The sequence below is a fragment of the Dysidea avara genome, chromosome 3, assembly GCF_963678975.1.
Source record: "Dysidea avara chromosome 3, odDysAvar1.4, whole genome shotgun sequence".
NCBI lineage: Eukaryota > Metazoa > Porifera > Demospongiae > Dictyoceratida > Dysideidae > Dysidea > Dysidea avara.
In genome coordinates, this window is record NC_089274.1 from 39,648,812 (window position 1) to 39,673,645 (window position 24,834).

At 39.0% G+C, this 24,834-nt stretch overlaps 1 protein-coding gene across 1 annotated transcript; it reads right to left on the reverse strand.

The window, feature by feature from the left end:
* Positions 1-1,419: 1,419 nt before the first annotated feature.
* LOC136250941 (eukaryotic peptide chain release factor GTP-binding subunit ERF3A-like) lies at positions 1,420-24,834 on the reverse strand. The gene is made up of 18 exons (XM_066043289.1): positions 24,544-24,834; positions 24,393-24,449; positions 23,971-24,117; positions 23,075-23,528; positions 22,425-22,502; positions 21,062-21,107; positions 18,526-18,719; positions 18,031-18,126; positions 16,843-16,907; positions 16,712-16,793; positions 16,055-16,148; positions 4,194-4,274; positions 3,972-4,073; positions 3,845-3,916; positions 3,572-3,661; positions 3,456-3,511; positions 1,904-2,016; positions 1,420-1,770 (listed from the first exon to the last, which is right to left on the reverse strand). Exons 1-18 carry the CDS (start codon positions 24,749-24,751, stop codon positions 1,730-1,732), a joined length of 2,076 nt encoding a protein of 691 aa, XP_065899361.1. The 5' UTR covers positions 24,752-24,834; the 3' UTR covers positions 1,420-1,729.

Genomic DNA, 24,834 nt, shown 5'->3' on the forward strand with positions numbered 1-24,834 from the left:
GCCAGTCATTTTTATTACTATATATCAGCATAGTCTGAAACATACTTCACCACCAAACATTCAATGGCTCTTTTACAAACATTACTACAAGCTGCTGCAAAACACCCTCCACCTCAAAGGCTTTATTATCACAATGTTCACTTACTATCAACTTCCAAAGAATTGGTAAACACCAGTTTGACTTAAATTTTTCTCAAAGCCTTGATATTGATTTTCCTAGACCTTTTCTTTGATGATCAATCTTTTATAAAACTACTACATGACCCAATGGCACTCTTGCTTTACCATCATTAACCACAAACGCCTACTCCAAACACTTGTTCAATGTTTGGCATGTGATGTAAAGCATTTTTGGTCTCAAACCAAGTGCCATATTGGAACTGGGATCCAACTCTCTCTCCAGTTTGAACTAAAACCACAAGTACACTTTCCAACCTGTCAAAATAGTAAATAGTGTCAGTATTGGTGAGTGTCAAGGTCACAATACATTCCTTTAAGTCTCCTTCCATCTGGCAAATGGCTGCTTAAAACTCAATCGTGTTCACTACTTTAGTGAGTGTCTTGTAACTTGAATCCTGTAGTAGTGACTTGCAGTATTTTGATTCACAGTTTTCTTTAGTTTAATCTTTTCATCATACTCATCATCAAGATGTGCCCTCACTAGTGACTGTAGCAATTAAGGCTGTACATAATCACTTGTAGTGGAAGCATTAATAACATTGAACAATACGTCACATCTGATTTTCTTTTGGGGGTACTCCAGGTAGCACTTAATAAACAAGTTGTCTTCAAGTTCATCTGCTACACCACTCCTGTAGCTATTACCATCACAGCATTATTGACAGAATGGACACTGACATGACTTTCACACAAACATGTATCCATGCTGCCTTTACAAAATGAGACAATTTTTGCTGCAGAAATGCTTCAGTAGTCACACATACCAAAATTGCTTCAAGCATTCCCAAGATAAGAGACTTCAAAATGGGCTTATTTCTTTTTATTCTGTCTTTTCACACTTACAAAACCTGCTATAAATTACAAACCTGCTGTTTGGATTGTCCAAAATTTTTCACACACAAGGCAGGTTTAAAGGTGAATCTTGGCACCAAGTTTTGATAAATAAGTTAACAAAAAAATATGTTGTCACACCGCTGATGGTTATGTGGATAGGTTAACTATTGATACTTAAGCCTTTTGTGGTTTGGAGAAATATCAGATTCAGCAAAAAAAAACCAACATTGTGGAACAATCACATAAACGAGATTTGCTAACACAAAAATGATTATTGCCATGCTTACCAGATAAACTGCTCAGGGGAATAAGCTGAAAAATTGGTGCACGGACGGGTTAATTATCTAGAAAGGTCTTTCAGTGGATTAGCAGAATCAAATTTGAAGACGTCAAGTTATAGTAATATCAAGTGAACGTAAGCACAAAATTATTGATTTCATTTACACTCAAAACAACTAACTCAACAAGCAATGTACAGCAGAAGTATCAATGTAATGTGTCCACACTTACATGTATGTATATAGTATATAATAGATACAATGTTTACTGGGTAATGCAGAAAATGTACTACAACAAATAATGTTATGATGTCTACAATGTGTATCCATTTGTTAATGTGTACACAACGATTAATTGTTGCAGTACACTTGCAATAGTAATTGTCCTATTGGTAGGTGGGGCGAGCTCTTGGAGGCCCACTCCCATTCAGACACTGCTACATTAACTTCAATACTTTTCCAATAGCAATGGTTTTGCCTGTGTAAATAGAGAGAATTTATCACAGTAGTCCAATGTCAATGAACATTTTCACTTATAAAAGTTACAAGCACAACTACAAACAACATAGACAGACACATGCATACAAAACGAGACACAGACCACAACACACCTTCATCACGCAGAATGAATCTAGCCATACGTGGAAAATCCTTGAATGTCTCCAAACAGATGACACCAGCTGTCTCCAGTCGTGCCACTACTACCTGATCTTGCTTGACAAACCTTAAACACAACACAGTGATGGAGTACGCCTTTGGTGTTCTCAAAAATATTTAAATAAAAAAACTCAGGGGTACAGTATTACACAATTTGCTGATAAATTACTTAATAGAACATACACCACAACATTCTAATTGAGCCTTCATTCATTACACAGCAACACAGTGAAGCCTTTAAACATACCATACATGTAGAATTATTGGAGGGATAGGATTTTTGCGAGTGATGACAAATTACATTTCAGAAGGCTCAATCTCACATATCAATGGTGTTTGACATATTAGTATCAGCCACTAGTAGTTACTAATACATGGGCATGCATGTCATGTGTCTGCAGTGTATGAGCATGAAAATATTTTATAAATGCCCACCACGCTTTCGGCACTTCAACTGGAGTGAGTCCTCAAGGAGACGCAAGACCAAATGGACATCCTACACCAAGGATTGAGTCGTCATTTCCACAGATCCATCTGACATGCTAGACGATGACGCCCCTAGATCTGGCTCTCCTCCATGCAACAACCTCCTCTAACCACGCACCCCAATGTTCTGCATATGCCTGGAATGGACTGGGCAGAGGAAATGGATGTTATCAAAGGTCACGGAAAAGGCTGAGAGACCTGTTAGAAATGGACTGGATGGTGAAAGTAAACCTGCCTACTTAACAATTCCCATTTACAGAAAGCACCGCGGTACCTCAGATTTTGGGTGGCCGAAGTCTGATACCAGTTCACTTGCCTCCCCTTCAGCCTGTCCTATGCTGATGAAGCCTTTGGTGACTCTGGGCATCAGGACATATCAATACTGGCCAGTTCCAAGGAGGCAGCATGACACTTGGAAGTGTTGTTGTTCCTGCTAGAAGTTTTAGGGTTCATTATCAACCAGAGAAATCACACTTTTGCCCATCTCAAGAACTGGAGTTTCTAGGGCTACAGATGGACTCCCCTCTCATAGTTTATTTATGAGCTCAACTTTTCCTGTGTTGAGCTACAAACAACACCATTGATATGTGAGACTGAGCTTTCTGAAATGTAATTTCAAAATGGCAAAGTGATTGCATGCCATTTGGGATCAAGACAAAGTCGAGCATATCAATAGTCCAACTCACAGCTAAATGGGCTTGCTAATTCAAAGGTCGAAGTGCCAAAGAATGGTGGGTATTTATCTTGTACATGTGCTGCAGATACAAGGCACACATGCCCATGCATTAGTAACTACTAACAGCTGATAATAATTAGAAGCTACATCAAACACCATTGATATGCTCAACATTGCCTTCTTCATATAATCCCAAATAGCATGCAATCACATTGTGATCTAAGCCATTTGGAACATGTATCGCCTTTGAGTAAAATCCTTTTTACATACTTTTCCCGCCAAAAATTCGCCCCTCGAAAATCTCTGGCTATACAGTATGTTTAACCTCTCAATGTAGACACTACCTTGGCTTCCCAGGTATTCTATTGCCAGTCTTCTTGTCATGAAGAGCTATCAAGCTCTGTGGAGACAACAAGTCATGACAGGCACTGTATGGTACAACAGTATGGTGACATCTTACCACAATCTGCACCTCCTCGACTGCAGTGTGTATGTGGATGACTGCACTATAGCCAGCACAAATGATGGACTTGTGTTCCAGAATGATGATCTGTTATGTGATGAGAGAACATATAGTAACTGTAGAAGCACAATCCAGCGTACTAGCATAGTTGTACTTGCTGTTTACACCACAAGGATAAACGATCGCATGATTGTTATACACACCATATAAATAAGTAAAATTAATGAAGACACAAACAAAGACAACAATTATACCACACATACTACTAACCTGAGCATCAAACAATTTCCCAGTATGACAGACACTGGACGGCTCACACAGTACAAATCCTGCTGATATGTCCTGTAGTAATAATTAGTACTAGAATAAGTGTGTTAAGGTAAAGTTACATCATCACCTCTTCCTCTACCCCCTTCAACTTCAACTTGATGTTGTCACCACTATAACCAGAGTGGATCTCCTCCTCATTCCTCATCACTGATAACACCTCAGCTGGGGTCTGTAGTAGAACACAGTTACATCAATTAATGAACCTTATTTAAAGTGGTCAACCATAGTATTTCTGACCAAATGCATGCATATGCATACACGTACACGTACACACACACACCACACTTACCCTGTTAGGCATCACTACTAATTGCTGTCCTCGGGTGACAGCTCCTGCTTGGATTATCCCAATCACCATGGTACCCATGTCCTAAGTAAAAGTTGAGAATTTGTAAAAAAAACATGAAACTGTTATGGGAGTCTAATGCACTACATGGGAATTCAAATGATCCACCAAATTTTTTAACAAAACCTGGCACTTGTGTCACACAGATACACAATGTAAGGAAACATTGCAATCATTATGTAATATGGTGTGCATTTTTTGGAATTATAACATCGTGTGATAAAATAAATTGTTGAAGTGAACAGGTTGTAGTTCGATCCATTGTGTTGGGGGACATCTGCCGTTGAGTGGAGTTAACAAACGTCTGGGATTCCTGAAGTGGATCTTTCGTAACATTTGGTGCCCAACGTGGGGCACGAGATTCTGACAGAGTTTGATTCTCCAAACTTAGAATCCTTGGTGCCGGGCAGTAAATGGCACCCGTAGAGGTGATTAACCGTATCGTTGTATGAGCCGTTGTTGTTTTTTGTGCAACCCCTCACAGTCGCATGTACCATTGAGATGTCTCTGTCTGCTGAAAGAGAAAGGAGAAGTGTGACCGCTCCAAGGCAGTTCAACGGGTGCATCGTGGAGTAACTACTAAGCTCATTAAAGAAGTTGACGAAATAATTGGAACCGACCCCACCGTTAGTGAAGCAGTAGCTCGTCTGAAGGTGATTCATCAGCAATTAGACAGTAAGATGAAATTTTTTCGCTATGTGAAATAAGTGAAATTGAGCGTGAGGTAAAAGAGTCGGAGACCACTACTGCAAAAATCATAGAGTGTAAACGTAGAGTTGATGACAGTTTAAAGGGCAGTAGTGCAACCCCACCTCTAATTCCTTCTGCTACAGAAACTCTTGCTCGAACTCGTTTACCAAAACTAGTATTGCCCAAGTTTAAGGGCGATGTCACAAAATGGACAGGGTTTTGGGAATCATTTGATTCAGTTGTCAACCAAAATCGAGACACCTCCAAGGTAGATAAGTTCAACTATCTCCATTTGTTATTAGAAGGGACAGCTGCAAGTGCAATTCAAGGCTTAACTCTGTCTGAGGCTAATTACGACACGGCAATTGAGTTGCTGAAGGGCAGATTTGGGAAACCACAAACAATTATCTGTGCCCACATGGACGAGCTGTTGAAGGTACCAGCTTGTACTAATGATCACCCTGCCTCCCTATGATCAGTATATGACAGAATCAATGTCCATATTAGGGTTTTTTCCACACTTGGAATCGAATCAGAGCAGTACGGTTCTCTCCTAATCCCTGTGATTATGACTAAACTCCGATAATATCCAATTGCGTATTGCTAGAGAAACGAAAAGTGATGTATGGAAACTTGACAATCTAATGAAAGTAATAAGGGATGAGGATGAGGCATGGGAGGCAAGTGAAGGTACCAAAGTCACCCAAGGTCAACCTAAACTAACTATAAGCCAAGCCGTGAGCTTCCTAGTGCAGCCACCTTGTTGTCCAATGAATTTCATCTTCGGTGTGCTTATTGTGATGGTCCTCATTTTTCAGCTTATTGCAGTAAAGTCAATTCTGTCCGGGAAAGGCGCGATATAATGCTTAGATCTGGTAAATGTTTCAACTGTTTGAAATTCAATCACAAGGTGAAGGATTGTCACAGTAGGCACACTTGTCGTACTTGCCACAAGAGATACCATCAGTCCATATGTGACCTTCTAGTAGATAAACCAAGTATACCAGTCATTCAGCCAGATAGTTCTGCCAATCAGTCCAACAAGGCTCCTGTAAGTAATACAACAGACACTGCTTCTTTGAGTGTGACTACGTCAAGGAGTAAGGCACAATTCTTTTGCAAACTGCTCAAGCAATGGCAGTTAATTCAGTCACTGGCAAGCATCAGAAAATACGGATCCTGTTTGACAATGGCAACCAGCATTTCTATATTACTGAGAGTCTTTGCAGTTCAATGAACTTACAGGCAGAGAATAATGGATGACTGCAATTGAATACGTTTGGTGATAGTAACCACAGAATCAAGAACTGTAGTGTTGTTCAGCTTGAAATCCGGGGTGTATGCACACCCAACCGAACCAGGATTACAGCTCTAAGTTTTCCTGTCATATGTACCACTCTCCCACCTGTTACTAGTACTGACACCCTCCCACATCTGGAGGGTTTATAACTTGCTGACAACCCCACTGGACTATGTGATAGAATCGACATTTTGGTAGGTTCGGACTTTTATGGGACTTTGTAAGTGGTGATATCAGGACTGGAGATGAGGGACCTATAGCTGTAAAAAGCAGTTTGGGGTGGTTACTGTCAGGTCCAGTGGAATCAACAGCTGTAGCAAACTTGGCATCCTCCCATATGATTGTTGTAGAACCCCAGGTTGACCCTGCTATCACTGCAGATGATGAAGTGATTTGTGCTCTTAAGCAGTTCTGGGAGACTGAATCTCTAGGTATTAATCTTGATGAATCTGAGACGGCGAGTGGTTGTTTCTTGCACAATATCACATTTGTGCAAGGGCATTATCAGGTTGGCTTACCCTGGAAAAGAGACGTGTCTGAATTATACGACCACTTTAACTGTTAAGGGAATATGATCGTGTGATCAAGGAGCAGCTTGACAAGGGAATGATTGAAATTGTAGAGCGACCAACTAGCACATCTGCTAACTGTGATGACCACAAAAAGTTACTTCATTATCTCCCTCATCATGCAGTTGTAAGAAAGGACAGAGAGACGACGAAAATTAGGGTAGTATATGATGGGTCTGCTAGAGATAAGGATGAGTCTCACTCCTTAAATGATTGTTTGCTGACGGGTCCTAATTATGTACCGATGCTGTTTGACGCTCTATTGCGATTTAGGACTTACCTGGTTGCACTTACAGGTGACATCGAAAAGGCTTTTTTAATGATATGCATTTCAGAAGAGGATCGAGATGCTTTGAGGTTCCTGTGGCTACAAGACCCCTTGGATCCAAGGAGTACAGTTGTACATTTTAGATTTACGCGATTAGTTTTTGGGCTGAGACCTTCTCCAGCCATTCTGGGGTCTGTTATCTCTAACCACTTGTCTAAGTACCAACATGATGAACCTGCCTTGGTTGGTTTGTTGCAAGACTCGCTTTATGTCGATGACTTGGTGACTGGTGCGACCACTGTAGAGAAGGCCTTTGACATTTACAATGGTTCTAGAAGGCTGATGGCAGATGCTGGTATGAATCTCAGAAAAATGAAACTCAAATTCTACTGAGTTGATGAACTTAATCCAAGCAAATGAACACAGTGAGAGTAATGTGGCTGTTGAGGGGAGTTACCCAGTGATGTAAGAGGAGGAATCTTATGCTAACTGGTGGACATCAGGATAGTTGCGTCAAAGACTACGGTATCCCCAATAAATGGCCAATCAATCCCACAACTAGAACTTATGGCAGCACTGTTACTCTCTCGGTTGGTTTGTTCCACAGTATCAGCACTTAAACTAGAGGTTGAAGTATACTACTGGACTGATTCCATGTCTGTGTTTTATCAGATACAACAAACAAAACCCTGGAGGCAGTTTGTACATCACAGGATCCAAGATATTCGCAAACTTACAGATACTCATCGGTGGAGGCATTGTCCGGGAGTTTTAAATCCAGCTGATCTTCCTTCCAGAGGAGTGAGTGCCTCGGAGCTAGCAAATAGTCGAAATTATTAATGTCATCAGATGCCAAGGAAGACTTGGCAATTCCACGTTGCAACTTGCTAGTAAGAATCCCATCTTGCTCTCTGCTGCGCATCATTTTGTTGATCTTCTTATCCAGGAGATACATTTCAACACAAATCACAGTAGAAAAACAGAAGTAGTTTCGATCCTGAGGGAGGAGTATTGGATTTTAAGGGCCAGACAAGCAGTAAAACGAATCTTGCGTAAGTGTGACATGTAAACGCTTTGAAGGACTCCCTTATGCTTCTGTCAATCCACCAGATTTGCCATTGGAGCGCGTGTCAGACGATCCACCATTTAGCCATACTGGTATTGATTTTGCTGGTCCCTTGTACATACACAATGACAACGAAGACAATTCAAAGGCGTATATTTGCCTATTCACATGCGCATAAACAAGCGCAGTCCATTTGGAGTTGACACTTAGCTTGAAGGTTACTTCATTCCTATTAGCATTTCGCAGATTTGTTGGACGTCATGGGCTACCGAATACCCTACTGTCTGACAATGCGGGGGATCAAAGGAAACGTGCAACATAGTTCAATTTCCTGAAGTACTTCAATATTTCACAAATCGTCAGACCACCTGGAAGTTTATAGTAGAGCGAGCCCCCTGATGGGGGGGTTTTGGGAGAGAATGGTAAGGACAGTGAAGATGGCTTTGAAAAAAAACCATGGGAAAAACTACCCTAAGTTTGAAAGAGATGAACACTGTACTGGTTGAAGTGGAATCTGTAGTAAATGCACGACCTCTCACTTATGTGGAGGATGATCAAGATGGGTTGAGTTACACATTGAGTCCCTCACACCTACTACATGGTAGATGCATTACTTGTTTGCTAATTCTGGCCACTTTGAGGTAATCAGCACTCACTCTGCTTTAACTAAAAGGTATAAACATCAAAAAGGTACTATCTCAGTTCGTGCAGTTGTGGCGTAAACACTACTTGCTTAATTTGAGGGAGAATCACACAGTGAAGCATCATGCACCACCTGGAAGTACACCAATTTCTGTTGGAGATGTGATTATTATGAAGGACGATTTGACCAAAAGAGTATTTTGGAAGTTGGGAATTGTTAAAGAGTTAATCAAAGGTCGTGATTCTAAGGTCCGAGCTGCACTAGTCAAGGTTCCCAACAGTAACATTCTTTTGAGGAGTATTACTCACTTGATACCTGTGGAACTACAAGCTGAATAGAAGGTTAACTTTGTTATGTTAAAACATTTACTGATTCAAATTCGTTACATTTTCATTGTTACTAGGTTATTAAGTTGTACATTATTTTAGTTCATTTTGTTGATTCATTGTACATGACCCAACCCAGGCAGTGTAAGGAAACGTTGTAATCATTATGTAATATGGTGTGCATTTTTTGAAATAATAACGTCACGTGATAAAATAAATTGTTGAAATGAACACGTTGTAGCTCGATTCATTGTGTTGGGGGACATCTGCCATTGAGTGGAGTTAACAAACGTTGTCTGGGATTCCTGAAGTGGATCTTTCGTAACACACAATGAAGGCTGGTGAAGGTGAAGTACAAGGTGGAAAAGTCTGCAAGCCTTTTACAGAGAGATGATCACACCAGTTGTTGGACTCCACAAGTAAATGTATCATACACACCACATTTAGTGCTAATGTAGCACCCACCAGTGTTAATGTGTCACCCACCAGTGGTAATGTGTTAACAGTAAACATGCTATTGAATGATGCATGGAGTAGTAGTAAACTGTACAGGCTTTTCTGAAACATTGTGGGAGGCATTGGACTAACACAGGGTAAAGCTTGTATTGTGGAATGGATACTTCTAAAAACTATCCACTGCTATATGTATACTTAAACAAGTTGATGTGCTACTTCTAAAAACCAGGCACCCAATTCAGACAAGTACATGAGTACTTATACTTAAGTACACTTAAGTACAGATTTGAAAGTACTTGTACTTTACTTAAATACTTCCTTAATTTCCCCAGTGTACTTGTACTTATACTCAAGTACTTTGCTAAGTACTTGTATGTACTTGAGTACTTAAGTACTTGTAAGTACTGCTAACATTGTACGTAGTTTGTACACAGTGGGTACATAACAAAATTGCATGAAGGTGCATTGTACAATTCTTCTAGTGCCTTCCCTAACCTTACTATGTATCATGTATCCACGATTAATGATGTCATAGAATTCTGGCAAATAAAAACAATGCTGCTGCTAATGTTAGTGCATTTTAAGTGTTTAAGAGAGTGAATGGTTGACAAAAACCTGAAAGTACCAACCCCACTAGGTACACTTACATACTACAATACACTAGCTGAATAAGTGTATATTTTGCTACAGCAAAATGTACTTGTACTTTACTTGAGTACTTCCAGTATGTACTTGTACTTTACTTAAGTACTCTCTTGATTGTCGCCAGAGTACTTGTACTTATACTTGGAAAATTCAATAGTACTTGTACTTTACTTAAGTACTTTCAAATGTACTTGGCCCCATGTCTGGCACCCATGCAACTAACTAAAACAAATTCTTAGTATTATTGTAGCCAATAGGTTTATGGCCTTACAATAATACATAATTTATTGTAATTTCGGATTTCATAATTCATGAAATTTTGTAATTCTTCAATTACGTTGCTATGCACTGCTAAGGAAGCGCTTGTTAAACAAACTGCTTTTAACAACATATTATGCTCAAAGTATCTTCTAAACTGTTTTATAGTTTGACTATCATGTTTTTTCCCACAAATTCTCTCAGCAAAACTTCATTTTCATTCGCATATGTAAGAGTCATGTCCCCTTTCAACTCGAAGGGCTACTCCTGGTAGTGTATGAGGCCTGCTCTGTTGTATTTCAGCAGTTAAATTCCTGTAAAACCTGAAGGGAAGATAATTTACAAAGTCTGAGAAATCACCATACCCATATTTCAGACTGCCGAAAAGAAACCACTTCAAAGCAAAGTTCACCTTGCAGAAGTTTAATACAGACTTCATTTCGTTTTTACCTCTTACGTGCAACCTGCTTTTACTATTTAACGATTTGCTCACATGGGTGCATACGGACAAACAGATAGGTAGGTACACGCAATTTTACGAAAACAATTTCAGTAAGCCAGGCACACTAGCTAAAGTGTTCTTTAGTCAATTTCTTTTCGGTTTTGTATTGCATAGAGGTAAAGAAAGGGTTTCTTGCCCAAAAATTACCACAAAAATTAACCTCACATTTTTCACAACAGTTTGTATATTGGTTAGGTATGATCAATCAAAAATGCCTTCAGAAGTGGTGGGCCTGGGTGGCACATGCCCACCCAAACTTCCTTGGGACAGAGGCGCCCACTCACAAATGATATTACGAACAAGAAATTAGTGCATACCTTGGCAGCGTCATATTTTCATTGTAAATCAATAGCTGATATCGAGTTAACTTCAACAATTATATCACACAATCCACATAGTTTAGTCGCTTTCTATTTAATGTACAGCATCACGTGATCTAAATTTTAGGCAGGGAAGATAGGAGCACGAGGAAGGAGGGAATCCAATAGTTTCACATCTGAAATACTGAGGTGCGGGGAGTAGTTGTTGGCGAGGTTAGTGACCTAAAGTGATACACGAAAATTGAGTTCTCTGGTGTTACCGTGCCAGACAAGTCGGTTGGCGATGAAAGATTCAGTGGTGACTGAATTAAGCCATACTACTATCTTAAGGGTCAGACTGGAGTAGAATGAGTTGTGTGTACAAGTGTAGATTAGAACTGGAGAAGACAAGGAAGTGTAATTAAGTTAGTTTTCATTTCTTGCTTCCATATCATTCATGCAGTAGCATTAGACTAGTGAAGTAAGCTGCAGGAACAGCAGCGTAGCCTGCCGTAGCGTAAATGCTTATAACATTCTTTGCAATTCACAATCCATCAATTACAATTTACCTTTTCGTTGCTAAGGAAACTTTTTTCAACAAGCCTTGGTTTCTGCTCTCCATTTTCGGTCACATGCAAGAGGAGTACACACCCTTTGTACCATAGGGATATGTGATTTCTGGTAAAACTTATGTTTAATACAATGTATAGAGTGCTCACACTGGCTACTTTTCTGCACAAGTGTAGGTGTGACAGACACAGAAACATACAATGAACACACAAGTTTAAAAACCAGACATGCCCATAGCTGGCCTGTCACTGGCTGTGTACCTGATTTAAATACGTAAAAAGTACTTATGCTATACATTGGTTTCTTAACTTTATTTTGATGTAGGGCCTATGTGTATGTTGAAAAGTATTGGTGTTTATCCAATATCGTAACCTAAAACAGCAAACATTCCAAGTGTTTGCATTAGAACTATGGTATTGCACCGCACAACCAAATAGTTGAGAAGTAAACAGTATTTGGTATAGTAAAAAAAGAACATCAACTTTGTTAGTACTCAAACTAACCTCAAAAACCAAGACATTTATGACAATCAGGATACTATGGTTGGGTGGTCCTATAGTGCTTGTATTACATAACAATAGGACTTGCAAAAATAACCATGTTTCCAAGAATATGGTAGTTCTAAAAATATTTTGTTTTAATGTGATGTAATCCACCACACAAACCACTAATTACCTAATGTGAGGTGCGGATAATTAACTAGTTGACACTTAGTGGTCAAGTTGTCAAGGAAATGATTAAGTCATTGTACACATACATACAGTCTATTAAGATATAATTGCAATGAATAAACTTGGGCAGACAAGAAGCTTCAGTCTGAGTATGCTTGTCATGAGTGGTTTTCGGATCTGAGATGGTTGCTTTAGTTGACAATGTGGACAGTAAAGTGGATCAAGGGAATTTAGTAAACAGGTAAACAAGGAATTGGGGAGACCTGCACAACCTCTGTGTAACCAAGAGTTGCATAGGCCTTCACAGAAAATAGCATCACGACCCTTCTTCTAGAGGTGGATTGTTAAAATTTAGTAATCATTATATGGACCTGCAAGAAGGCTACTGTAAGCCTTATAGCAGGAAATCAGAAATTAACACTACAATGTGTTTACGATTTAGTGCACTACAACATGTGGAGTGAAACTTCAATACCTGAGCCTCTGAGAACCACCTAGTGTTCAGATAGCTAAGCTGAACTACTTGATCCTACTTTAGGGCCTTTTGCACCCACAAATGAAGAAAGTGGCATATCAAAAGGGAGCACCAACTTATTGATAATAAAGTCACTCATCCATCGCTTACTAACAACACTAAATAACATATCAAAGTGTCTCTATCAAGGGCACACTTACATGATCATTACAAGTTAGTATATTAAACTATACAGTTTCTCATGTTGAGGGACAGTTGTAAGATTATGTCAGAGCTCTAGTCCACTAATTGTTTTGATAAGGCAAAGCATGTACAGAGAACCTGAAGCCTTCTACTACTGAGGGAAGTGCATGAGTGGGTTGTGTGGGTGTAGAGAGACACTTGTTGCTTATTTAACATCCTTGTAACTCAACCTGCTACATGGTTGTTACATTCCTGTGTGCCTATACTAGCATATTACACTAACGTTTGTTTAGAGTGTGGGTGCCTTTGTTGTATGTGTCAGTGAACGTGTGTAATGCACAACATGTTATTCATGCACTCCTTAGCTTCTTCACATAAGGGTCGTATGACCTCCCAAAAAGGAACAGCAACCCAGACCATACACACACACTCATAATATTCAACAATTAGCCGTGATGTGACCTTATACTTCCTACCATTATCAATTAGTTTAGACAATGAAATATTCCCAGTTGAGCATGTTACATAATGAACTTCTACATTTTTTTTTTGGAGTCAGAGGAGGTACGACACAAATTAAACGCTATTGGAAAGAATTTACAGTAATTGCATTCTTCAAATGGTTAAATCGCGGAAAATCAATCTGTAGACAAGATTTGATGAACTGCAAAACTACGTAGACACTTGTGCAGTGATTTTCACTGGTTTTCTCCTCCCAACTTGCTGCTTGGCTTTATTTTGTACAGATAGTTATTCATCACGTGACGGTTCCTCCAATAGGCTGTGCATATCAAAACTGAACCACTGGGGTTGAATGGGATAGATTGCACCGTTGAATTAAGCATAAGAAAAGAGTTTAATCGGCACATATTTTTCGTTGATAACTCCACGAAATAGCTTCCCTGTACAAAACATATGCGCTCACGTGTGCATGTCGTACCTCCTGTCTTGGAGTCTTAGTTTGAAGGAACAATACTTGATACCGTATGAAAAAGTACTTCAAGGGTCTCAATACCACATATGCTACGTAGCTGTACTTCCTCATACTATAGATCAGTCTCATCTCCAACCACTCACGAGGTCAACCACGCAGGTGACTTCAGTCCACTCTCTTGACCCTAGTGGAACATTACTACAAACATGTTTCTTGTGCTCATTCATGCTTACATTTCCAGCAAGACTAATACGTTAAAACATGATGTACAAAAACTCGACTTGGAATAACATTCAACAACAAAAGAAAAGACTTTAGACAAGTACTGTACTAAACTAGCTTTTAGGACTAAACTAGCTTTTAGGAATACCCTATATTAATGTGCACTTCTTGGGCCAAGAAGTTGAACTAATGTCCCCAGATGACATTCGCGTAATCAACGATGTGGACAGCTGGGACAAGACTATACAGATAATGCTTCACCCCTTGGGTGCTGCTGATGCACATTATGACAAGTCATGTTAGTATAAAATGGTTGACTATACATCAAGAATGGTCTAGTCTCCAGAGAAGGTGCAAATGATGGTTGTACAACAATATTTGATCTCTTTAAAACTTCAAACACACTACTTTGTGATGTTACAACTCAATCTAGACACATCACCATAGTGAGGTCATGTGTTAACAGTTTTATAGATAAATACCGACAACTATGCCAAAGTGGGGACAGCAGAAGAGGAAGAACACTTCTTGTCATGCACAGTAAATGTCCTTTTCATTTTCATTCACAGGTACATTGTATTATTCCACAAGGGAAATTATACACAGTATAGAGTTAACCATACACATTGCTACCACTTCACACCTTACTGAAAATATTAGATAAATTCTTGTGTTTGGAATTTCATGAGAGCTGCAATACTCTATAGGGGATCATTAGATATTTAGATAGTGTTTTGTGTAGGATAATATACTGATCACAACACAAAGCCTATAAAATTTCTACGTGCAAATTTTCAAGCACCGACTGGATTTCTGTTGCTGGCACAATATTGTGCACATGATTTATATCTTCATCCTCCTCCCATGATGTACTTAAAGCCATAAAAAAGGAAATAACTGACAACAATGAGTTGCAAACTACCAGTCAATACTACTTGGCTAGTAAAATTTGATGAAGTCAAAACACACTTTTATAAAGCGGCTTTTGACACACTCCACTTAACTTACAGTGTAACTTTATAGGATTGAGTATATGCATCTTTTAAGTAAGTAAAGTACAAACACTCCCAAGCCAGTACATACTTCAGTGTTGGGCAACACAGCTAGACTGTATGATATACCCTCAGTACTTCTATTAGACTGTCCCCCGCTGGGGGTGGGGTATTCCGAGGCCTGACACAGTGTTAGACATTTATCAAGTGAAAATGCTACTACTTGTAGTACTGCAAATCAAGGAAGTACTCAAGGAAGTGTAATAGACAGTTGAAAAGTGAAATTGCTGGAGCCATTAAACTAAATCAAAACTGCACAATTTAATAATTACTTCCTATTATACCATCACAAACCTAAAATGGATTACACCATTCTTCTAATGGGGGAAACTTACTAGGGTGAAGACCTTCATAGGTGGGACCCATTATAATGGCTGCCATTAATTTGTAAAAGCATTTTCTGTTGGGGCCATTGACAGAGTGTGATAATGTCTAGCATGACATCCTGTAGGCTGACCGGTCTAGACAAATGATAAACTGTGTATAGTGAATTTATGCACTAAGATGTTCCTTAGATATATTAAAATCGATGTATTCAGTACAGGTTCCACCATAATATTGGTCACAACCACTAGTTTGACCATCGAAATCACAATATTATTACAAAAGATCAGTTGTAGAGGCAATGAATTTTATAAGGGCATGCAAACAAAACACCTTTACAGACCAATATACCTTGTATTTATCAACGACAGGCATCCTCAATGGTCCACCATCATCCCGGACTATTGGTGGATAATCATCCAGGTACTTGATGAAGGCTGACCCACTGCAATCACATGATCAAATTAAAAACTACCAATAACACCAGTACATAAACAAGGTGCAAGAGGAGTTGGCCGGGTGAGTCAGCAAGAAGTAGGTGTCTCAAAAACAAAACCAACTCAAACTATCCATACCGTGCCCTACATGAATAGTCACTCATCACTGCAGCAACAGACTTTAATTGTCTGATACTAAAATGGAGTGATCATTCCCAGGGGTTAATCCAGGGGGGGGTTAGCTATTGCCCCCTCTAGGTTTATACCTAAAACCTTGAGAAATGGAAAGGTTTAATTGATCCCAAAGTTGCATAATCAAATGGTCAATATTCAATGGCATCACAGTAAAATTTCACCATAAATTGAGTATAAATTTTCAAAATATATATTAGGGAACATGCCCCCAACCCCCTAGAACCTAAAGCAACTTATATACTCCCCCCCGCTTAATATTCTGGGTTGAGCCCTGATTCCTATGTAACGGTATAGGTACCAAGTCATAGTCACCCAAAGATTTGACACATGGTCAACTCATCTCTACAATGCAACTACTGTAACACAATTGACTTACTGGTACCAAGGACAGACACTTGTTTCCACAACATCTTTCAAGTTAGTACCAGACAATCCTGATACTGGTATGAAGTAGATGTCTACCACATGGGAATGAAGAGCAATACGAAACGTTGTGAGCATACCAACCTGTTTTGGGGTTGAATCCAACTGTCTTCAAAAATGGAGTCAACTTTGTCTTGCATTCCTCATATCTGAATAAGACACAATATTACATGTCACAATCATTACATAGCATTTAAAAAGTTTACAAAAATAGACCTAACTTAATACATAAAGCAACATCACGTGTGCATACGAAAATTATAATTTGGATGTACAGGAATACATAATAACCTTATGGTAATGGCGTAAAGTGCCAAGATCGACAATTACAAGTCGCTGTATTACAGTGGAAAAAAAACAATATTGTACCTCATTATAAAAGCCACCATAACTCCTTCATCTTTGCAAGGGTGGAATAAAGACTAATTAACTCAACATGTGATTACTTATAAAATGATATATGAAGTCACGTTATACGGTTAAATGTCAAGATGGCAGTGCTTCTTTCACAAGCGAGCACTCATAGCAATGTGGCTGGTGAGTCCTTTGCTAGAAACATTTGTCAACAGTATAAATATATATATGATTTCGCTTAATCGTAATAGATCGGTTACCCCTTACTCACGTGGCAACTTGTGTGTTTAATAACATTTGTTTCTTTTATGCAATAAGTTGCTGTTCAAAGGGCTAGGTATTTTCTTGGTTGTCTTCTGAGTGCTATCTCAACTATTTGAACTGTTTCAGTTCCAAGCAAGTAATTATTCCATTGCAGCAATATTTAGTGCAACGAAGCATACATGATTAAACTCCGTAAATGCTTTTCATAGCTGTGTTGTTTATGTACAAGTTAATTAGTATAATTTTTATATACTGTGCCTATCACATAACTGTTCTTTATTAGTCAGAAAGAACCCTTGCTACTTTATGACTAATAAAGCACTCTTCAGAACTTTGATTCTCCAACACAAAGTACCATCTATATACACTGTATTCTAATAAAACAGGTCACACTTGCGTATGTGCAATAGTACGTCATGTTTGTTGTGCATATGCAATACTGTTTATGTAGGTAATACACACGATTGACTATTGTAGGCAAACAACGCACACATACAATACATCTATTTTGTGCTGCTGTTACACAAAAACATCTTCTATGCAGCTACACAGACACAAATGGAAACAATCAAGTTATAAACAATGCAAACACCTGACTAATAGGTGTTTAAACATGTCACTAGATTGAGTTAAGGAATTCCAAATAATGCCCACCTCTCTTCAGACCACTTTACAGTGGGGTCATCCATCTTGTTGATCAACACAACAAGGTGCTTAACTCCTGCTATCTTCACCAACATAGCATGCTCTCTGTGTGAACAAAACAGCATAGATGATGCACGGTACACATACACACACACAAAGACATGCCCACTCACATGCACAACACAGTTCAGATAGAGATAGATTGCCATTTTATAGCAAAAGAAATAGGACAAAAGGGTGAAGTAGAATTTGACATGCTTGTTACACCTACAGTGTAAGGGTATAGTGAAATATATCTACTATACCACTGAACACACACTATATACACCTTCTCTGGTTACATACACAAACTTTGTGGCTTTCAGTATGAGAAACTTCTATAGATAAACAATCAGTCTTCTTAGAAGGCGACACAAATACTGTTAGACCACACATATACAACACACCCATTAATAACATACAGAATTCTATAGGCAAAAATTGTGCATATTTGAAATATTTTACCTCGTTTGGCCTCTGCGTTCAAATCCAGTCTCAAACTCTCCTTTGCGAGCCGATATCACTAAGATACCAATATCACCTTGTGCTGCACCACTGATCATGTTGGGAACAAAGCCAGCATGACCTGGGGCATCAAGTATGGTGAATCGTTTCTTCTCTGTCTCAAAAAATGCTCTACCAGTCTCAACGGTTTTACCCTATACAATCACATTCAGTGTAATACTATAAAAGTAAACAAGCCACCATAGTACAAATGGGAAATAAAACAACACATTTACCAGGGACTATGTAGCATGTATGGCCTGACTAAAGCAGCATTTTCAATAAATATTGCTGTCTGTATACAATCTAAAAACACCCATCACTAAAGTTTCAAACCCCTGAATTTTTCTCACTACACTGTTAACTAAAGGTATCTGTAAACAAATTAAGGTATAGATGGGACAGATTGAGAAAATGAAACAGCAGATTGAAGTCTCACTATTCACCAGTCTACCAACTCATTAACAGCCAATAGTCAAGGAGACTTCAGTCTTGAATTAGTAAGATAATAACAGCCTTTAATGAACAGTGGCTCAATAGAGCCAGTGAAGGCTTCAGTAACACTACACCTGTATCAGTATTGGTTTGTTATGGCACAACTTAGAGTTCTATTTCATAACACACTAGAGACTGTTCAGTACCACACAAGGCCTGGCACAGAACAGAACTGTAAGTCACTGCTTGAGATATGAAAACCAAGAAAACAAATGGGCAAGTTTAGTCTAGACAAATCCATTAGATCTCAGTACAACTTCCAATTGGGAACTTTCATTGGCTAATTGACAGGGTAGTTTATATTTAACCAAACAGTCCAGTTTCCACATGGTCACCATATACCTAGAATATTACTGTATTAGTCAATGGATCGTAACTGTGAAATGTTTCAATCAAATACTCTCCCCACATATACAGGTTGTGTAAACATATGCAAAATAATGGACTATATGTGCAACCATCATCTGGGTATGGTCAAGACTCAATATGGTCGGTCACCTGTACATTTCATGGTGGTAACTTCAACACTTCAAAGGCTCACAATATAAAGTTTTACAGCCATTAACTTTTACTCCCAGAGATTCTCAACTAGGACACCTTAAAATGTGAACACACAAACTGATTGATAACAGGTGACAATTCACACAAGCAGCTTAATGTTGGAAGGTGTCCATTGATTGAGTGTATTACATTGTTAGGCCTACCAACAGGTACATCAATCTTAAGAAATGAAGATACACACCCATTACAGAGTAGTCCTTATAATGACAATCAAAACTTGGAAGTGTGTATGAAGAATAAGAAGTGACAACATTGCATCTTGCAATTATTTACATTTCAGAAAATTTGGAATTTATAGCTAGAGTAGGGACCATAGCACATCGATAAAAAGTACTGAAACAAACTAGAGTAGTGCACGATATTAAATCACAGTAAAACAATAAGAAGTGTTATATCCCTACTGTGCTCCAAGATATACCATAATGGAAATGCACAGTAGGGATATAACACTTCTTATTGTTTTACTGTGATTTAATATCGTGCACTACTCCAGCTTGTTTCACTACTTTTTATCGATGTGCTATGGTCCCTACTCTAGTTATAAATTCTACATTTTTTGAAATACTTGTTTGTTAACCTTTTTGTAATAATATTATTATGATTGGTGACACATACTGCATTTGAAATGGTGCTGTGCGCCCCAGCTCTATATCATCTGAAAAGTGACGTATCCATTACGCTTCGTTGTCAGCTATGTTCAACCCGTTACACAGTAGTACGAATCAAGACCTGTTCGAAAAGTATCTCTGCAACCCATGCATACTGAAAGAAAGGGTTGGTGAAGCGTGCCCCAGTTATATAAAATATTGTCTGAAAGTGAAGTATCCATTATGCTTCGTTGTTGGCTATGTTCAACCCATTACACAGCAGTACGAATCAAAAACTGCTTTAAAAACACCTCTGCAATCGAAGTAGTCACTATGAAAAATACGGATGATTTCCGTTAAGAAGGGAAGCCATCACGTGCTACTACCAAATCGACACTTTTTGCTGTCAGCAAAGATGAATGGGACACAAAGGAGGACACTGGTAAGTCCACGAAGAATGCATTGTATGCACTGCAGTATGCCAAGACACCTCTCGGGCTGAAGTGATGTCGAACAGTGAAAAAATCAAGCCCGTAGCCTGAGCCGTTATCAAGTTATGCTTGTCTGAAGGCATCAGGCAGTCAGCCAGTAGAAAATTCCATTTAATAATTTTTTTTTAAATTCCATAGCAACTTGTTGAAAGCGTTTCTGGTCAATCTGAAAGCTTGTTTGGGCTTAGTTTTACCTAACCAATACTGCCTCATCGTCATCTGGGAAAATTGAGGCTGTTTTTTGGGTGATGTTATTTCGTGGGCCACGCCTACTCCTTTGTGGTCCCTACTATACACTGCTTAAAAATTTAATCTCTTGGTGTAATAAAAAGGTAGTGATAAACAATTGTTTGTTCAAGTTACCTTAGCTCTTTCCTCCAAGTTAGTATCCAGAGCCCATGCTAAGTACCTGTGAACAGGAAACCACAATGAAATGTAATCACTCATCAATACAATCAATATAATACATTCCCTCATGTTGGTAATGAAATCACACACTACATAAAATTTTTTTCCAAGCATTTTACATGGAAACCATAGTCACCATTAACGATGACATCAAGACTCCTTCCATTAACATCTGATACACATTACTGACATGTGGGAAGGATGATCAAGGTATTACATGAATCAACTATACTCTTTGATCTACTAACATCACACCAGCCTGTTTGTTTAGGGAAGTGATTATGTTTACAAGCATCAGAAGGTAATAGCAGCTGACACAGCAACTCCATGTGTGACATATCTGCTGACTTTCAACAACTAGGTGGGAAATCTGCAGATGTGAATGCTATATTGACACAGGCAAAAAATTGACTGATGGCAACAAAATTTTTAAATTTCAACAAAGTAGAAAGTTAAGGCATACGTCTCAGTTTCCCCAAATACAGAAAGAGAAAGGAAACGATATACATAGCAAATGTAATAACATTTTGTAGAAAGGTTGAATGAAAAAAGGCAAAGAGAAATAGACAGAAGAATTTGTGTAGGATATTTTAAACAGAATTACTCGCCAGCCCATCTCTCTGAAAGGCATAGGGGTAGCGGTTACAGCATAGTTGTGTCCCCCACATACCCTGTGATTACTTCAAGATAAAATACACAAACTATATTCACATCTTGTCAAAGAAGACATCCCAACATCAACACCATTCACTACCCCACACACCACACTATGTCTCTATGACCCAACCACATAAACAGCTGGACAATAAAAATAAACTATGTGAAAACACATGCCAGGCTTCACCAGTAGGGCTGTATAAGGGCAAAAGATGATCAAATAGCCAGTCTACACTTCACCACTAGAAAAACTTAGTGTCAACATAGGATCATTCAATGATATGGTCTACAAAGAAACAACAACAAACTATGTCTGTGGGAAACAGTGTGTCCAGTTACAATGAAATGTGTAGGCCTCCATAACCAACAGCCCATATCACAACAGGATAGCATGCAGTTGATATGCTCCATATAAAGACAGGCATGTGTACAAATATATACATGGGATCAGCAACTAGTCAAGTGTCTCCACACAAACTTGGCTCTTATTTACATGTACAAATTGTGAGATCTTAGTTAAGGCATTGAAGAAACCACATCCCTGTCACATACAGTAGTAAGGACAATTTTATCAACTGAAGAAAGATACCTTACAAAGACACAAGATGCTTATCACACAACAAACACACACAACACACAACGAGTATATTTTTCTGGTTACCATGTTTCTCTGTTCTTCTCTTTAGCTTCTCTTTCATATTTCTCAAGAGTACGTTTGTCCACTTGTCCAGTCAAAAACCTACAAAGTTGGCATCAAATATGTAAATACCCTCCATTCTCTTCAAGAACAGAAAAGCAAAAGAACTCAAAATCTCCTTTGATACATTAAAATACTTTTAAAATCTAATCAATATCATCCTTACAAAGCTGTCAAGCTTCATAGGGCTTCTATCTTCATAACAGATCATAAAACATGACAACAGACTGAGAACAATATGGGCTAGCCAGCTATCAGATACTACAAGCATCAAACAAGATTTTAATGATCCAACTCTTTCAACAGTGACATCTAAGCATTACCAGAATCCTTTCATCCTAAAATTCATTAACATACACTATTATTGGATAATGATAGCACTCAAGAGAGTATACTCCACCATGACACAACCAACCATAATAATGGGAAGACACACACACACACACACACACACACACACACACACACACACACACACACACACACACACACACACACACACACACACACACACACACACACACACACACCACACATACTTCACGTAAGCAAACACACTTTCCCTCGCACGCGCGCACACTACCACCATACAACTACACCACACACACACTAACATCACATGTCCTCCTATAGTTGACTTTCCAGCATCAACATGACCAATGAAGACAATGTTCACATTTTCTTTATCATTCTCAGACTTATGCGGGGCTACAACTGTTTTCAATTTAGGTACAAGAGTAATACTGGGTGAAGAATGGTCCTTAAGCACCAACTCCGAGTCTGACCCCACTTTAGAAATTCCAGTTGCTGCCATTTCAGTTTCATTTGGTTGAAGACTTGCTTCTGAAGATGAGGTTTCTTTTGTTAATGACTGACCAGCTAGAGATGAGGATGACGGTGGAGTAGCAGTATCCATGTTGTCTGGTGTTTCACTAGTAGTAGTAGCAATGGTGGTGGTGGGATGTGGTGGTGTGGTGGTGGATGAGTGCGTGTCACTACTAGTGTCTGTTTGTTGGGATTGTTGTTCATCAGCTGCAATGTCCTCCCACGAGTCAACATCACCAGATCCTGCGATGTTGTGTACATGCATATGACACAGTATGTTTTGCTTGCACATGTAGCGTACACACAAATACATGACATCAGTTATATGCTTGTGTCTGCTGCATTTTGTATATTTAAAGAAACTAGCTTGCATGGACAAGCTTTAATTTAAAAAGAGCTGAAACTGCATGTTGGCAAAATTGTAATGACTTCTTGGTTCAAGTCACATACACCTTTCCTCTTCATGCCCACTGCTTTGAATTATATTACAATATACAGCTTTGGTTGGGTGAAAGTGTCCTCCCAGATGATTTTAGTAACTTCCTCAAATCATGCAACATTTTAAACATGCTCATAAACTAATTCAATGACTTTAGATGCTAAAATTAATGCACACCACCAGAGTTAATCACTATATACCCCTACTAACCAAGTGTACAATCAAATAACTATTCCATCATTATACCTTCTTGTTGTTGCTGCTGCTGCCATTGTTGTGGCTGCTGCATGGGCTGGTGATGGAAGCCACTGGCCCTGTCATAGTGACCATCCCCGGGGTAATTGGGCATCATACCTCCGGCACCAGAGTAAGGGTGACCAGCACGCATGTACCCTACAAGAGCACAAGTGAAAAAATCTTGTAAAGCTTCTAGAGAAAAGCAGTGGCTATAGCTATACAAGATTCAACAGTATGGTAACATTAACCATTGCTAACACAAGCATGTGAATAACACCAATCGCTACATCCTCATAACATCTTGTGCACAAACACTACATGCTTTCCCACACAAGACCTTATCACTTTCAGCATCATAAGTGCCTGCACAGAAGCACTTTAATATAATGAAAGCGATAACACCTGGTCTGCACTGTTGTGGACACACATACCATCACTAGGTGGCATCCTGCCCACATTAGGTTGGGGGTACAGTCCGGGTGGCAAACCTAGCGTACAGACAATGTAGTAAATTGGCGCGAAAATGATAATCATTTGGATACTTCCGGAAACTTGTATTCTAAAAAATGCCTTTCTACTTACCCATGTTATGCTGGTAATACGGTGATGTGTGCCCGAATCCACCGCTTGGCGGTCCACCGGGTACAAACGGTTGAGCATGTATATTCGGTATAAATGGCGTGGCTTGTATATTGAGCCCGGCGAATTGGGACTGCATATCTCCCGTAATATTCATCTGATTGTTCCCAGTTGTCATTGGAACAGAATCCCACTCCCTAGGAATAGACATCTCTTCTAAACCAGAACACACGTCGTGAAATTCCGAAGGATTAGAATCGCCACGTGACAAACCTGGCAAACACGTGATTAGTG

Bases quoted from the DNA above. Each gene is read 5' to 3' on its own strand.
- LOC136250941 (XM_066043289.1), bottom strand. From the start codon at position 24,751: ATGTCTATTCCTAGGGAGTGGGATTCTGTTCCAATGACAACTGGGAAC. The intron at 22,503-23,074 runs GTTAGTGTGTGT...CCAACTTTGTAG, and splicing joins ACTATAGGAGGACATGTGAT to GTTTTTGACTGGACAAGTGG. The intron at 3,512-3,571 runs GTAAGATGTCAC...TTGTCTCCACAG, and splicing joins TCGAGGAGGTGCAGATTGTG to AGCTTGATAGCTCTTCATGA.